Source organism: Acomys russatus, chromosome 26 (genome assembly GCF_903995435.1).
Source record: "Acomys russatus chromosome 26, mAcoRus1.1, whole genome shotgun sequence".
Taxonomy (NCBI): Eukaryota; Metazoa; Chordata; class Mammalia; order Rodentia; family Muridae; genus Acomys; species Acomys russatus.
Genome location: NC_067162.1, coordinates 44283209 through 44298604, shown reverse-complemented (window position 1 = coordinate 44298604; position 15396 = coordinate 44283209). Strand labels below are relative to the sequence as shown.

The 15396-nt window shown below is 50.5% G+C and overlaps 1 protein-coding gene across 1 annotated transcript; it reads right to left on the bottom strand.

Annotated features, from left to right (window-relative positions):
* Positions 1 to 319: 319 nt before the first annotated feature.
* On the bottom strand, positions 320 to 13851 carry Klhl36 (kelch like family member 36). Its single transcript, XM_051168884.1, has 5 exons — positions 13645 to 13851; positions 10765 to 10841; positions 5225 to 6295; positions 2061 to 2218; positions 320 to 1010 (listed from the first exon to the last, which is right to left on the bottom strand). The coding sequence occupies exons 2-5, from the start codon at positions 10822 to 10824 to the stop codon at positions 458 to 460; spliced, it is 1842 nt and encodes a 613-aa protein (XP_051024841.1). The 5' UTR covers positions 10825 to 10841; positions 13645 to 13851; the 3' UTR covers positions 320 to 457.
* Between the last annotated feature and the right edge of the window lie 1545 nt (positions 13852 to 15396).

Here is a 15396-nt window from a genome sequence, read left to right as displayed (position 1 = left end):
GGAACTTGGGAGTCCCCATGTCTTTAAATGAACAACGGATGTGCTTGGTCTTGCCTGTAGCAACTGCTCACATCTCACGTCTCTGGACTGGTCTCCTCTCCAGCCCCTCAGCACAGCTTGGGTGTCTGTATGAAAGTCTGGTCAGGCTTGGGGTGGCCCAGCCAGACCTTAGAGACCTCAAGTCTCACTACAAACATTTCCATATAACTTGTGAGGCAGCTACTGTTGGCGGGGACAGTCACAGGGACTTTTAGGAGTGTCCGGCCTGGGAAGAACGCCTGTGCAGATATGAGGGCTCAAGTATATAAGTATTCAGACGAGATAATATATAAAATTGTGAAGAATATTTAATTAGTAATTACTTTGATAGCATAGAAATATCAGGAATCAAAAAAGTACAAAAAGCTGCTAGAGAGTAAGTGGCATGGGTGTGGCCGCCTCTGCGAGTGCCTTGGGGTCACTGACCTCGGTCCTGGCGCTTGTCCTTGTTCCTCTTTTTCTTTTCCTCCAGCCTTGGGTTGAGGGCACACACACAAGCTGACACGCCGGCAATGGCGTTGGGGAGGTCGGGCCCCCTGCTCCACCTGTTGGCCTCATGGTCATATACCTGCACGGCCCTGGAGAAGGCAGTGTTCTCCCAGCTATAGCCCCCCAAGATGTAGATGCGGCCCTGCCACACAGCCACGCCCGACTCGCTGTTGGCCTGCAGCAGCGGTGCCACTCGAGTCCACTGGTTGCACTGTGGGCTGTAGGCCTCCACGCCCAGCACGTCAAAGCGTTCCATGGATTCCATGTGGTCGTCACTGCCTCCAATGGAATAGATGTTGTCGCCCAGGCTGCACATGCTGTGCCAGCCTCGTGCTGTCGTCATGGGCCGCTTCTCCTCCCACACATCCGTACGGTGGTCATAGCACAGTAGGTTTTTGCGGTAAGGGCCAATCTGGTAGTCATGTCCCCCCGAGATGTACACGAAGTCTTTGTAGATGGTGCCCGCGTGGCCATAGGTGAACCTGCAGAGAGGACAGCGGGGGATAGAAGAGCTCAGGGCAGGGCAGCCTGCTTCTCAGGAAGTCATGAGGGTTGAGGGAAAAAAAGCATGGAGCAGGCAAACCAAGGGCACCTTCCGGACCTCAGCTGTCAATGGACAAGGGGCACAGAACGTGAGCCAACAAGTGGCCCCCACTTCAGGGAGGGCCCATGGGAGTACTTCACTTTCTGGCCAGTTTTCTGAAAACCTGACTCCACCGAACATTATCAAAGTGGAAAAAAGAGACCAAAAAAAAAAGAATAGCAGGACCTGTGATGTAAGCTTTCTTTCTTTCTTTCTTTCTTTTTTGGTTTGTCGAGAGAGGATTTCTCTGTGTAGTCTTGGCTGTCCTCGACTTGCTTTGTAGACCCGGCTGGCCTTGAACTCACAGAGATCTGCCTGCCTCTGCCTCCCTGAGTGCTGGGATTAAAGGCGTGCGCCACCACGCCCAGCCCAATTGTGACTTTAAAACACAGGCTTGCTCCAACCCTTCGAACTCTGGGGGGACAAAGTCCCCAAGATACCTAGTGTATCCCATGGCCAGACTGGGCTCAGGTGCAACTGAGGATGGTAAACAGACGGTGTGCGGGTTTGGCAGTCCATGACACAACCCACACTCAGTGATTCAATACCAGCTGCAGGCCTGGGAAGGGTGGGGTGTGCCACTCTCCCTGGGGTGCTCCCTGCCTGCTGGAGGTCACATGAGGAGGCCAGAGGGAAATGGTGTCTAAATTTCCCCAGGCTGTGAACAGTACTCACTCTGCAGGTGAGAGAATAGAACACGGGTGGGGAAAGGCCCCTGCCTCTCTGAACTCCCTCCTACACCCAGCAGGGTCTTCTAGTAAGGCACTTAACCATCCCAACTTAACCCTCACTCTCTGAACCCCAGGGCCCCAGTCAACTCAGAAACTGGGGGGTGCTTGTCATGGTGGCAACCGCCCTCAGCCTCTTATGCACACCCAGTTATGAAGAAGCCAGCACACTCATGAAAACAGCAAACACGACTACACAGTCTGCCTTAAGCCCTCATTACCTTGGCAAGCCAGCCACATAGGTCCAGGAGTTGGTCTTGGGGCTGTAGGTCTCTACAGAAGACAAAGCTCCGTTCTCGTTCCGGCCGCCGACAGCCACCAGCATGTCTTCAATGGAGGCCAGGTAGAAATCCACGCGGCGCTGGTTCATGGACGCCACCTGGGACGGTGAGACACCGTGAAGGCTCCCTTCCCAAGCCCTAGCGCCATACTCCTCAACTGTGTCCACAGAGTGAATGGCCCAGGAGGGCCAGACAGTGTGGCCAGATGACCGGGAGAGAGGAGCCTGGACTTGAGGAAAGGGGGGTGGGGCGCTACTGATGGAAATTCTTAAAACCCCTGATGTTTCCACTCAAATCCCTAAGAGTTGCGTGGGGACACACCTCCTTAAACTGGTTAGGCCACACAGTCAACTTTGTGACCTGGCATTACGCAAGAAATGAATGAGACAGGGTTTCTCTGTGTAGCCTTGGCTGTCCTGGACTCACTTTGTAGACTAGGCTGGCTTCGAACTCACAGAGATCTGCCTGCCTCTGCCTCCCTGAGTGCTGGGATTAGAGGCGTGCACCATTGCGCCTGGCTGCACTTGTTCTTATATAGGACCCAAGTTCAATTCCCAGCACCTGCATGGCAGCTCACAACTCTAGTTCCAAGGCATGTGATGCCCTCTTCTGACCTGTGCAGACACCAGGCATGCATATGGTGCTCAGACATATATGTAAGCATGACACTCATACACATAAAATTAAATAGATAAACCTATATGAAATAAAATATTTAAACAAAGCCCTTCTTCCTCCATCAGATGGCTGTTCAGAGTGCTGGGAACAGAACCAGGGATTCCAGCATGTGGGGCAACACCCTGCCACTGAGGCACAATCTGGCTGAGATTTCACTAGTCAGAAAGTAACACTCCTGAGTGTACAAGCTCTAGTCTTTTTTTTTTTTTTTTTTGGTTTTTCGAGACAGGGTTTCTCTGTGTAGCCTTGGCCATCCTGGACTCACTTTGTAGACCAGGATGGCCTCAAACTCACAGCGATCCGCCTGCGAGTGCTGGGATTAAAGGAGTGAGCCACCACGCCCGGCACAAGCTCTAGTCTTGATAAAACCTAGGAGACCACAGGTCCAGCCTCTGCCACCAGGCTTTTCAGGAAAGACTACAAAGCTGGCCTGCATGTATGTGGTGGGGAGAGGGCACGCATGCCATCACGGCATGTGTGTGTGGAAGTCAGGGGGCAGCCCTGTGGAGTTGATTCTCTCCTTCCATTTATATGGGCTCCAAGAACTAAACTCAAGTCACCAGGCTTCCATGGCTAGCCCCTTCATCTGCTAAGCCATCTTGCTGGCCCAGGTTAGAGTCATCTGGACTCCATTCTCTCTCTCTCTCGCTCTTTCTCTCTCTCTCCAGGGTTTCTCTGTGTAATAGCCCTGGCTGTCCTGGAACTCTCTTTGTAGACTACACTGGCCTCGAAGTCACAGAAATTCACCTGCCTCCCAAGTGCCACAACACCCCGCCCTCTGTTTCTGTTTTTGTGACAGGGTCTCAACTATAGTCCAGGCCGTATCACTATATAGCCCAAATTGGCTTCAGATTTGTGGCAATCCTCCTGTCTTAGCCTCCTAAATCCTGGGATTACAGGTGTGAGCCACTGTGCCTGGCTGGTGTTAAGTTCAGCAAACACCGAGGTGATTGGTTACACAGAGGTGTGAGCATAAAGGTGGGCTTCCGTGGCTGGCAGTCTGAAGAGGTGATCACAGAGGCATCACTTCACTTCAGCCATCTGGATGCCAATCAACTCTGGTACCACCCTCGTGGGCCTACAAGGCCACAAACATATGTGACAAAGAGCCAGCCTGAAACTTCTGAGAATTCACTAGCTCGGGGCAATGGCCCCTATAGGCTCATACACTTGCATGCTGAGTTCCCAGTTGGTGAACTGTTTGGGAAGGATTAGGAGGTGTGGCCTTGTTGGGGGAGTTGTGTCATTGGGGGGCGGTGAGCTTGGAGGTTTCAAAAGCCCATGCCAGGCCCAGTCTCTGTACCTGCTGCCTGAGGATCAAAATATGAAATTCTCAGTTACTGCACTAGCACCACACCTGTCTGTTTTGGCCATGATGAAAATGGAATAACTCTTTGAAACTGCAAGCAAGGCCCCTGATTAAATGGATTAAATGCCTTCTTGGCTCAGAGGATAAGAGCACTGGCTGCCCTTCCAAAGGTCCCGAGTTCATTTCCCAGAAACCATATGGTGACTTATAACTATCTATAATGAGATCTGGTACCCTCTTCTGGTCTGCAGGCATACATTCAGGCAGAATACTATATAAATAATAAAACTTTTAAGAAATTTTATTTACTTATTTTATATTACATGTACGGATGTTTTGCCTGCATGTATGTATGTATGCTTTGTGCTCATGGAAGTCAAAAGAAGCCACAAGATCTCCAGGAACTGGAGTCAGGGATGTTCATGAGCAACCATGTGGGTGCCAGGAACTGAACTCTGGTCCTCTGCATCAGCAATGAATGCTTTTAACTGAGAACCATTTTTCCAGCCCTAAATGCTTCCGCAAGAGTTGCCTTGGTCATGATGTCTTCTTCATAGCAGTAGAAGCCCTGACTGAGACACTCGGCTAGAGTGCGCTAATGGGGCTGACATGTGAGGCCCATGCTGGCCCTGGGTTGTGCTGAGTTCTGTTGCTTCCTCAAAATAACTACCCAGACCTCTCCACAAGAGACACCCAACAGAGGCTCTAAGGCCTGGGGCCCTTGCTGGGTTGAACCCTGTCACGGAGCCTGGAACAGCCATTAACACTTAACATCTGCTAGTTACAATTAATAAGACTGAAAATGTACGCTGTCCACATTTCAAGCTCTCAACGGCCACACAGGGCCAATGGCCACTGTGTTGGACACAGGACAGACACAGAATGCTCCCACCAGGGCAGAAGGTTCCATCAGAAGAATGCTGCTTGGCCTTCCCTGACCCCTACCCAGGTGTAGGTACGGGCAGGGCAGCAATGGTGTAACTCATTGCTTTATCACCACAGCTCTCTCAGAAGTAGGGCAGTAGGCAAGGCCCAGAACAAAACTGGAAAGCCACGGTGAAATTAGGGAACTGCCAAGAGGCCTCAAGAGTAACAAATTCATTTGCTTTAATCTCACCTTGATCCACTGTTTACGGCGGGGGTCATACCTATAAAGAAGGTTGGAGGCCGCATCCCCTCCGTTGTCTCTGGAGAAGCTGCCACCAGCAATGAAGATGAAGCCCCCCAGCACAGCGACGCAGTGATGGCTCCGGCGGGCCGGCAGGGATGTCTCCTTCACCCACTGCTCGTTCTTGGTGTCTAGGTAGCAGGTGTCGTCGCTCAGCTCCAGACACCGCTCCGAGACCTCACCACCCACGAAGAGCAGGCATTCCTCGGAACGCAGCACCGTCCGCTTGGTCTGCAGGACAGGCTGGGCCACCAGGCTCTGGTGGTACTGCATGGCCTCCTCCACAAAGCCCTCGAAGTTGGCCTCGCTGGGCAACAGTGAGCACATGGCCAGCTTCACGCGCTGGAGCAGGATGTCCTCGGGGAAGAGAGGGAAGCGGATGTTCTCAAGCACGTGGCCGGCGTGCGCCTCGCGCTCTGGCTGCTGTGTGAGCCACTGCAGAGCCGCCTGCAGCAGGTCATACTCCCACGTGTGCTGCACCTGGCCGCTGCTCAGGTAGAAGCACAGTTTCTGCACAGAGACGGTCTGCAGGAAGTCAGGTGTGAAGGACAGCGTGCTGAAGTGGCTCAGCACGAAGCTGTCGATGAAGGCATCCAGCCGCTTGAGGCTGTAGATGGAGGCCAGCTCCTGCAGGTATAGGTAGTTATCTTCGCTCACCTCCTGTTCCAGGTACTCGCAGCAGAAGTCCACCGCCGTCCAGATCTGCAGCAGGTGCGCCGTCTCCAGGATGTAGTCGATGTTGCTGCCGTCCAGCTCCAGCTCACTGCTGTAGAGGAAGTCCACCACGGCCTTGAGCCCCACGTAGGAGGTGCCGACCAGCTCCACCTCCTTCTGGAACGCCTCGCGCATGCCCAGTGTGAACATGGAGTTGAAGTAGTCGCTGCACACAGCCAAAAGGTTGCGGTGGGCTGGCACTTGCTGCTCTTCAACCACAAGGACCACGTCACAGAAGAGGCCGTGCAGCCGCTGCTCATTTAGCCGCTGCAGCACTGTGCTGGAGTGGTCAGCCCAGTGGTACACCTGCACACAAAAAAAGGGGGGGCATCAGGAGACGGGGGGCACAGGCATGCCACCCACGGCCTGCAGGGATCACACGGTCAGCCCCCAGAGGTACCAACAATTGTGATAAAATGGAATGAGACATGGAAGTAAAACATCGGAGCATCACGGGTACACTAAGAGCATGTGGCTCCTTCTTTCCCTCCCTCCCATCCTCCTGAAATAAGTTTAAAAAAAATTTTGGCTGGGCATGGTGGCACATGCCTATAGTGTTAGCACGCAAGCAGCAGAGGCTGGTGGGCCTCTGTGAGGTCAAGGTCAGTCTGGTCTACCTAGAAAGTTCTAGGCCAGCCTGGACTGTTATATAGAGACACTATCTCAAATAAAATAAAACAAAGGAATAAAATAGGTATTAGCAGATCGTGGCGGAGCACACCTGTAATCCTAGCACTCAAGGAGGGAGAGGCAGGCGGATCTCTGCGAGTTTGAGGCCAGCCTGGTCTACAAAGTGAGTCCAGAACAGCCAAGGCTACACAGAGAAACCCTGTCTTGAAAAAAACAAACAAACAAACAAACAAACAACAAAACAAAATGCAGGGTTCACTGCCCCCACCCCTGCTCCCACATCCACTGCTCAGGAGTCTTCAGCTATCACCACCTGTCTGATGCTTCTTCTCTGATCCTAGGTTGAGAACCCAGGGACAGGACTGCAGGAATGAATGGTATCCTCCTCGGGGCTCATTGTGTGCTGTCCACAAGACAGGAAGAGGGGGGAGAGGAAGAGGGGTACGAAGAGGGGAAAGGCAGAGGGGGAGGGCAAGAAAAAAAACTCAATACGAGGAAAAGCAGCTTTTTGCTTGCTTGCTTGTTTTTTCCAGATAGGATGTCTCTGTGTAGCTTTGACTGTCTGGAACTAGATCTGTACCCAGGCTGGCCTCAAACTCACAGAGATCTGCCTGCTTCTCTCTCAAGTGCTGGGAGTAAAGGCCTGGGCAGCCACGTCCAGCTGGGATTTTTTTTCCCTTAATTAAATCTTCTTCTTCTTCTTCTTCTTCTTCTTCTTCTTCTTCTTCTTCTTCTTCTTCTTCTTCTTCTTCTTCTTCTTTTTTGTTCTTGTTTTTGTTTTTTGAGACAGGGTTTCTCTGTGTAGCCTTGGCTGTCCTGGACTTACTTCGTAAAGCAGGCTGGCCTCGAACTCACAGCGATCCACCTGCCTCTGCCTCCTGAGTGCTGTGATTAAAGGCGTGCACTACCATGCCCAGCGGGAAGACCCACTTCTAATCCAGATTTTTCCTTCTATAAGTGCTGTTCCTCTAGAGAACCCTGACTAATACAGGATCATGAACACAAACTAGAGCTATGCAGCCTATTCCTAGAAGCTTCTACACTGGCTCTAAAGGGTCACGACTTCTGGGGCTATCAAAGATATGAATTGACTTGATCTCTGCAATTGTAACAAAATCCCTCTGAGAGAGCAGCCAGCCTCATACACTGTTCACTCTAGGTAAAAATGGGGCTCAGTGGGAGCCTTCTTACCAAACTCAGACAAACCCTGACTGGTTCCTGGAGAACCAGCCTTCCCTGCGTTTCCAGAACATATGCTCGCAGTCCCCTCCCTCCCTCTCAGCTCTGTAGACTGCTCACAATTCCTTCACCTCATGCAGTTTCTCCACCTTTGTTCCAGCAAGAAGCCTTCCAATATCTGCTCCACCAGATCGGACCACCCCAGACACACTGTAGGTCTACCCAGGAATATAGGGATAGTTCTGCTTTACACAAGGAATAAGCATTTAGTGTCAAGAGATAGCTCAGCAGGTAGAAGCACGTACTATGCAAGCCTAAGGACCAGAGTTCAATTCCTCGGCCCCACAGGTGGATGGAGTGCAGCGACTACCACGAATTTTCTTCTGGCTGCCACACACATGTGCTTACAGAAACTCAAAGACACAAACATAAATAAAGGTAAAACAATTTTTTTTTTTTTTTTTTTTTTTTTTTTTTTTTTTTTACAAAGAGTAAACTTCTTATCCAGGCTACACAGAATTCTAGCACTGGGGAGGTTGAGGCAGGGGGATTGCCATGAGTTCAAGGTGAACCTGGGCTATATTGTGAATTCCAGGTCAGTTCAGGCTACAGTAAAATATCTCAAGAGCTGGAGAGATGGTTCAGTGGTTAAGAACAATGGCTCCTTTTTCAGAGGTCCTGAATTCAATTCCCAGCAACCACATGGTAGTTCACAACCATCTATAATGGGATTTAGTGTCCTCTACTAACTTTCAGGTGTATATGCAGACAGAGCATTCGTGCAAATAAATAAATCTTTAACAAAAGCGAAAATAAAATCAATCGAAAATAAGTAAGAACTGGGCAGTGGTGGTGCACGCTTTTTAATCCCAGCACTCAGGAGGAGGAGGCAGGAGGATCTCTGAGTCTGAGGCCAGCTTGCTCTACAGAGAGTTCCAGGGCAGCCAGGGCTACATGAAGAAATCTTGTCTCAAAAAACCAAAACACCAACAAAGAAAAGTAAATTTTCTGCAACCCCTGAGAATCAATTTTTACCCCACTGGGGGCAATATTGCTGTCACTGAGCGTATACCATCCAAAAGAATGACAAGCTTTAATCTCCAAAGGGAAACATTTTCTAGAAAGCAGGGCACTGTTAGTCATGCAGCCAGGAAATGAACGCGTATCCTACTGTCTGCATAGGACTCCTCTAATGATTATCCACAGCAGAGGAGGGGCAGGAGTCAATTATGCACCACAGAGCTCCCCACCCCACCCCTCAGAGCAACCAGTAAATGTCCCATCCTTTTCTTTTCTTTTTTTTCATTTTCTTTTCTTTTTTTCCTTCCTCCCTCCCCTCCTTTTTGTCTGTTTGTTGTCTTTCTTTCTTTCTTTCTTCCCTGCCCAGCCCCCCCCCCCCCCGAGACAGGGTTTCTCTGTGTAGCCTTAGCTGTCTTGGACAAGCTTTGTAGACCAGGCTGGTCTTGAACTCACAGTGATCCGCCTGCCTCTGCCTCCCCAGTGCTGGGATTAAAGGCATATGCCACTACACCCAGCTTCTTCCACCTCCCCGCCCCTCCCTCCCCCCACCCCCCAGACAGGGTCTCTCTGTGAAGCCTTGGCTGTCCTAGACTCACTTTGTTGACCAGGCTGGCCTTGAACTCACAGCAATCCGCCTGCCTGTGCCTCCCAAGTTTTGAGATTAAAGGCATGTGCCACCATGCTGTCTGTTGTCTTTCAAAACAGGGTTTCTCTGTGTAGCCCTGGCCATAAACTTAGGAATATACTTGTCTGTGCCTCCTGAGTGCCAGAAAAGGCATGTGCCATCATGCCCAGGCTTCCCTCCTCTTGCTATGAGCCTGAGGGCGGTCTTTAATTTCTGACCCTTCTGCCTCTACCTCCTAGTGCTAGGATCACAGGTGTGTTCTACTGTGTGCCAAATGTGCAATGTTGGGGACTGGACCCAGGGTTTCATGCATCCCATGCCAGTCAAGCAGTCAATCTACAAACTGAGCTCCATTCCCAACCTTGTATTTCTTTTCTTTCTTAAAATGTTATTGTTATTCTCTTTCTTTCTTTATTATTTATTTCTGGGGGTTTATTTTTGGAGGGGGGTTCAAGACAGGGTTTCTCTGTATAACCTTGGCTTTCTTGGACTCTCTCTGTAGACCAGGCTAGCCTTGAACTCACAGAGAGATCCACCTGCCTCCGCCTCCTGAGTGCTGGGATTAAAGGTGTATGCTACCACTGCCCAGCTATTTCTGTTTTGTTTTTGTTTTTGTTTTTGAGACAGGGTTTCTACATGTAGCCTTGGCTATCCTGGACTCACTTTGTAGACTAGGCCAGCCTTGAACTCTCAGCTATCCCCCTGCCTCTGCCTCCCCCAGTGCTGAGATTACAGGCGTTCACTATCTCACAGGCTGATTTTTTTGTTTGGTTTACTGAGAGGGATGGTCTTGCTGTGTAACTCTGGCTGGCCAGCCAGCCTGGTACTCATTCTAGTGCCAGGGCTGGCCTTAAAAACTCATGCTTGTTTTCCTGCTTCAGCCTCAGATGCTGAGATTACAGATGTGCACCCTGCCCAGCTAGACGATGGTCATTCTCCCCAGACTCCTTCCTGGCTTGCTGGGGGTTGTTCTAAAGAAACCAGCCGAATGTGGGCTGGTAGCCAGAACCCAGGGAGCTCAGACTTGTTCATTCAAGGAATCTCAGGGAGTCAGACACAAACAAGGAAGAGATTCCCCGAGGCTTTAACGTCAGGAAGATGAGTCCTACCAGAGGCTGGTTTCTCTGTGGACTTGGTGAGCCCCGACATGAAGGCAGAAGACCCATGGTTCTTTTGTCCCACCCTTCATGGTGATTTGTAGAATGGAGGGAGCTATATCCACGCATTCTGCAAACCCACATGTGGCCACAGTTAAGAAGACCTCAGTCCAGAGGAGGCGATCAGAATCGATGCCACGGGTGGGGAGGGACCACTCACGTACCTTTGAAGATTCACTGATCTTGTATGGCCGAGACACTCGCATCTGCTTGCTTGCCTCCATTGTGAGTGACTTCAGACCTACAAAGAGAATAGTATTCCTGAGTGTGCAGCATTAACTCCAGGTTGTTGTTAGCGTCAGGCCCTGCTGGCAGACTTGCCGTTGTTGGCAAATGAAGAAACTGTCCTGTGGAGGAGAGTGAGCGAGAACAAAATACTATGTGTGGAAAGTTAGGGTGTCATAGCCACTTAGTGTAAGAACTGAGTTCGAAAAGAGAATTGAAAGAACAGAAACAGAAAGGCCCCGACCACAAGAGTAGATACTATTAATCTGAAGGGTGGAGTCTCAAGACCTGTTGTGCAGAACATACAGTGCATAGGACTGTGAGAGGAATGAGTTGCTTTCTAACATAAGGGGTTGCTGTTGTTTTGTTTTGTTTTGAGACAGGGTTTCTCTGTGTAGCTTTGGCTGTCCTGGAACTCACTCTGTAACCAGGCTGGCCTTGAACTCACAGAGATCTACCTGCCTCTGTCTCCCAAGTGCTGGGATTAAAGGTGTGCAAACACCAACACTTAAAATAAATTGTTTTATTTAGGAATTGTGGGGTGGGAGATAGGCCAATTGCTTTTTTTCAGGTGGGTATCAGAGTTCCTGGAATTTTGAACCCATTTTACAGCTTTGGCTGGAGGCAGGGGGCAATCTTCTTTACTTATTTTAATTCAGGTCCTTTTATCGTCTAAAGTCTAGCACATGACAGAGTTTAGTCTGTGTCCCACGCTCATGGTTCCCTCACCTTAAATTACATGTATTTATTTTGTGAAAGCCTGGGAGAGTTAGTTCTTTTCCATCATATGGGACACAGGGATTGGACTCAGGTTGTCAGGCTTGGTGGCAAAAACCTTTATCCTCTCAGCCATCTCAATGCCCAACACCTACCTTTTGATGTTTAATCTAAACTCTACTTTTTGGCTATGACAAAGTTTTCATGACAGTCACCATTTTGGAGTCTGGACTACAGTGTGGATCCAAGCCAAGGGACTTCTGCTTGTCATTGCATTTAACTCCTGCCATATATCAGCCAGGGTAATGTCAACTGTCCCACTTTGCAGATGAGGACATTTACAATTGTCAAAATGCTAGTTAATGTCTGACCACGAAACCTGGGCCCTTCGCCTTAGGATAGGAAATAAAGCCCACATTTGACCAATGTCACACTTTCGGATTCTCAAGTGGAGGGTGAGAGACAGTTATGACTGATGGGTACAAACTGTCCTCAGGGCATCATTTTCTCCCATATAACCCTTATTCTTGATTCAGAAAACAAGAGGCATGAAATAACGCACACAGCATCCCTCAGCCAGCGGTACGTGGCAGGGCTGCCGTGAAGACCCAAGAGGCCTCTCCTCATTCCTCTGCCCTCCAAAGCTGTACTGTCTGGTCATAGGAGGGATGAATCCACGGCAAGAAGCAGGGCTTGAGGCCTGGGATTTAATGCAAACATGAGCAATTGTACTCTGCTGACCTTTCTGATCAAATCTACAGACATAACACAGGATGCCTGCACTAACATGTCAAGCAACTTGTACATACCTAGGAGGCAGGTTTTGGGGGGATGGGGCTTGGAAGACTAGGGAGAGCCAGGCATGGTGGCACACACCTGTAACCCCAGCACTCTGGGAAGCAGAGGTAGTCGGAGCTCTGTGAGTTCAAGGCCAGCCTGATCTATGAAGTGAGTCCAGGACAGTCAAGGCTACACAGAGAAACCCATTCTGGAACTTTCCCCCCTCACTCCCCCCCCCCAAAAAAAGACTAGGAGGGCACTAGCAAGGGACACTCAGGAAGGATTAAACCTGTTGGGTTAAGTTAAAACTTAGTTTGACTCAGAAAAAAATCTGCTCAGACACTAGCTTCCCGCCCTGTGGTGGGAGGGGCGAGGGGGGGCGTGTCACGAGGGAACCACTGCAAACAGCCCAAAGCCAACACTAGCAACTTCCCTACCCTCAGCTCCCTGAAATAAGTTTGCCTCAAAGGCCCCTCCTTTTGAAAAGGCTGGAAAGTGCAGCCATGCGTCTTGTCAGTCTCACTTCGTTACCTCATTTTCCTTACAAAACCAGTATGGGCGGAACACACACGCTGGGACTGGGGCTACAAGAAGAAATTTCCCCCAGTTCTGCTGAGTCCACAAGAAGAATCATTTTGTTACCTACTGAACAAAGAGTCTTCGCTAAAGCAGAACAATATGATAAGATAACACTGTTCTGAGATAAATCAGGAGGGGGGGCTCCAGTGTTCCCACGGAGGAGGAAATCTGCAGACATTGCATTCTGTTCCATTCTCCCTGGACCCAAGAAGAGATAACTGGATCTTTCAGGGAGAATTAGTAACTTTGTGACTAGGCTGTACCCATGCTGGGACTCTCTGACTGTCCCCAGGGGCGGGGGGTGGGGGGTGGTGCTGGTGCTGGAGGCCCAGAGGAAAGGGAAGCAGTCCTGCCATCATCAGATGGCATCTACTTACTGCACACCCCTCGGTTCACCTTGGCAGTCTGAGACTGGGCACCATTGTTCCCACAGTAAGAAGAGCACACCGTGGTGGGGCGGGTGGCTGAGGGGCCCGCCCAAGGTCACAGAGAGGAAAACACAGATACCCTAACTGCCCATCTACTTAGGCCAGCCAGATCTCTGGTTTCTCCCAGTCTGGAAGCTTTCTTTTCTAGGCCAAGGGATCTAAAGAGAGTTCTCCAGCGCCGAGCTCGCTTTAGTCTCCCGGATAATGTCTGTAACACCTAGCTGCGTCCTGGGCTACGTGCAAGCAGGTGAAATGAAGGTGCAGAGCCCCACCCGGGGTCCCTGGGAGCCAGCACGCAGCCCAGGCTGCACTCACCGTCCCGGGTCCTGCCCCGCAGGTGCTGAGGCGCTGAGGGAGGCGTGGGCCGCACCTGTGCACCCGCGGGCCCGGATCACACCCGCTTGCAAGCCGCTACCAGAGCACCATACACTGCGGGGCTACTGGGCTAGCCCGAAGCGCAGCCATCCCTCGGCAAGGAAGTGCAAGCCTGCACAGTCAATGGCGGCTGGGGGGCGGGGTCTGAAGGCGGGACTAGAGGCGGGGTCTGCAGGATAAAGGGCGGAGCTTCACCGGAGGGGCTGGCCTATAAAGGCGGAATGCAGTTTTAGGGGCGGGGCCTGCGGAGGCAGAATGGAAGGAGGGAGGGGCGCCGCCTTAAGGGCGGGGTCTGTGGATGGTAAGCCGCTGAGCTGGTCAGGGTCTGCAAGAGGCACCAGGGGTCCCTGACTATTGATCCCACCTGGCCGGATCCCAGCTGTCCTAGGCAGGCCAGGCATGCGCTGTAGAAGCTTGCTGGTGCCCACATCCCAGGCGCCAGTATACCAAGTGTCTCCATGAGACAGACCTTAGGGTGGCTCAGGAGGCTCCGGGATAGTTGTACCCTCCTTATCTTCCCTTAGCTGGCCCACTCTGTAAAGAAGGCTTTGTTGACCACTCTTAAAATAGCCACACCTCCTGCACCGTGTTCTTTGTGCTTCTCCTTACCTTTATCCCAATCTATTATTTTTACCTCCCCCCCCCCGCCCCCCGCCCCTTTTCTTTTCTCTTTTTCCTTTCCCTTTTCAATGCTGGAGATTAAGCCCAGGGCCTCAATCACCCTTCCCCTCAACTTTGCCCTAGTTGGCTCATCATATTTTACATATTTTTCCCACCCCCTCCACCTTTCTTAATTTCTGATTCTTCTCTACTTGAAGCTGCCCAGCAAAAGTCCTTGCTGGGCTCCCATGGCAGGTACATAGCCTTTCAATACCCCTGTAATTCATCTAGTAGTTATCAAACTTTACTCTCGTGGTAGTCTGGAAGAGCCTAGATTTCTCAACTTGAACGAAGCTAGACACAAAAGGACACTCCCAGCTGCATTTGGTGGCACACAGCTGACACCCCAGCCTTTGGGAGGCTGAAGTGGGAAGATGGAGAGTTCAAGGCCAGCTTGGGCTACATGTCCCCCAAAAGCAAACCACTTGAAAGCAAAAGACCTAAGTGACATGTTCAAACAGGAAAACGGCAAAGTCAGGAAGCACAGTACAGGATACCAGGTGTGGGGGAGTTGGGCTAGCTAACAAAGGAAAATTAGTGATTTTGGGGGGGCTATTTGTGTATTTATAGGAGTATAAATAGATGTGTGTTTCACCTATCTATTAAGATTTAGCAAGCTGGGCGTGGTGGCGCACGCCTTTAATCCCAGCACTCAGGAGGCAGAGGCAGGCGGATCGCTGTGAGTTCAAGGCCAGCCTGGTCTACAAAGTGAGTCCAGGATGGCCAAGGCTACACAGAGAAACCCTGTCTCGAAAAACCAAAAAAAAAAAAAAAAAAAAAAATTTAGCTACAGGGGTTTTTGTTTGTTTGCTTTGTTTTTGGTAGATCAAGCTAACTTCAAACTCAGTTCTGCTGCCTCTTCAACTAACTAAAGCTATTTTAAATATTATTTATTTATTTATTTATATCTGTCTTGGTGTTTTACCTGCATGTATGTCTGTGGGAAGGTGTCCGATCTCGGAGTTACAGATGAACTGTAATGTGAACTGCCAGGGGGGTGCTGGGAATTGAACCCCAGTCCTCTGGAAGAGC

Coding starts and splice junctions, on each gene's coding strand:
- Klhl36 (XM_051168884.1), bottom strand. CDS start 10,824: ATGGAGGCAAGCAAGCAGATGCGAGTGTCTCGGCCATACAAGATCAGT. Junction 6,296..10,764: donor AGATCAGTGAATCTTCAAAG/GTACGTGAGTGG, acceptor TTTTGTGTGCAG/GTGTACCACTGGGCTGACCA. Junction 2,219..5,224: donor GCCGTAAACAGTGGATCAAG/GTGAGATTAAAG, acceptor TCACCGTCCCAG/GTGGCGTCCATGAACCAGCG.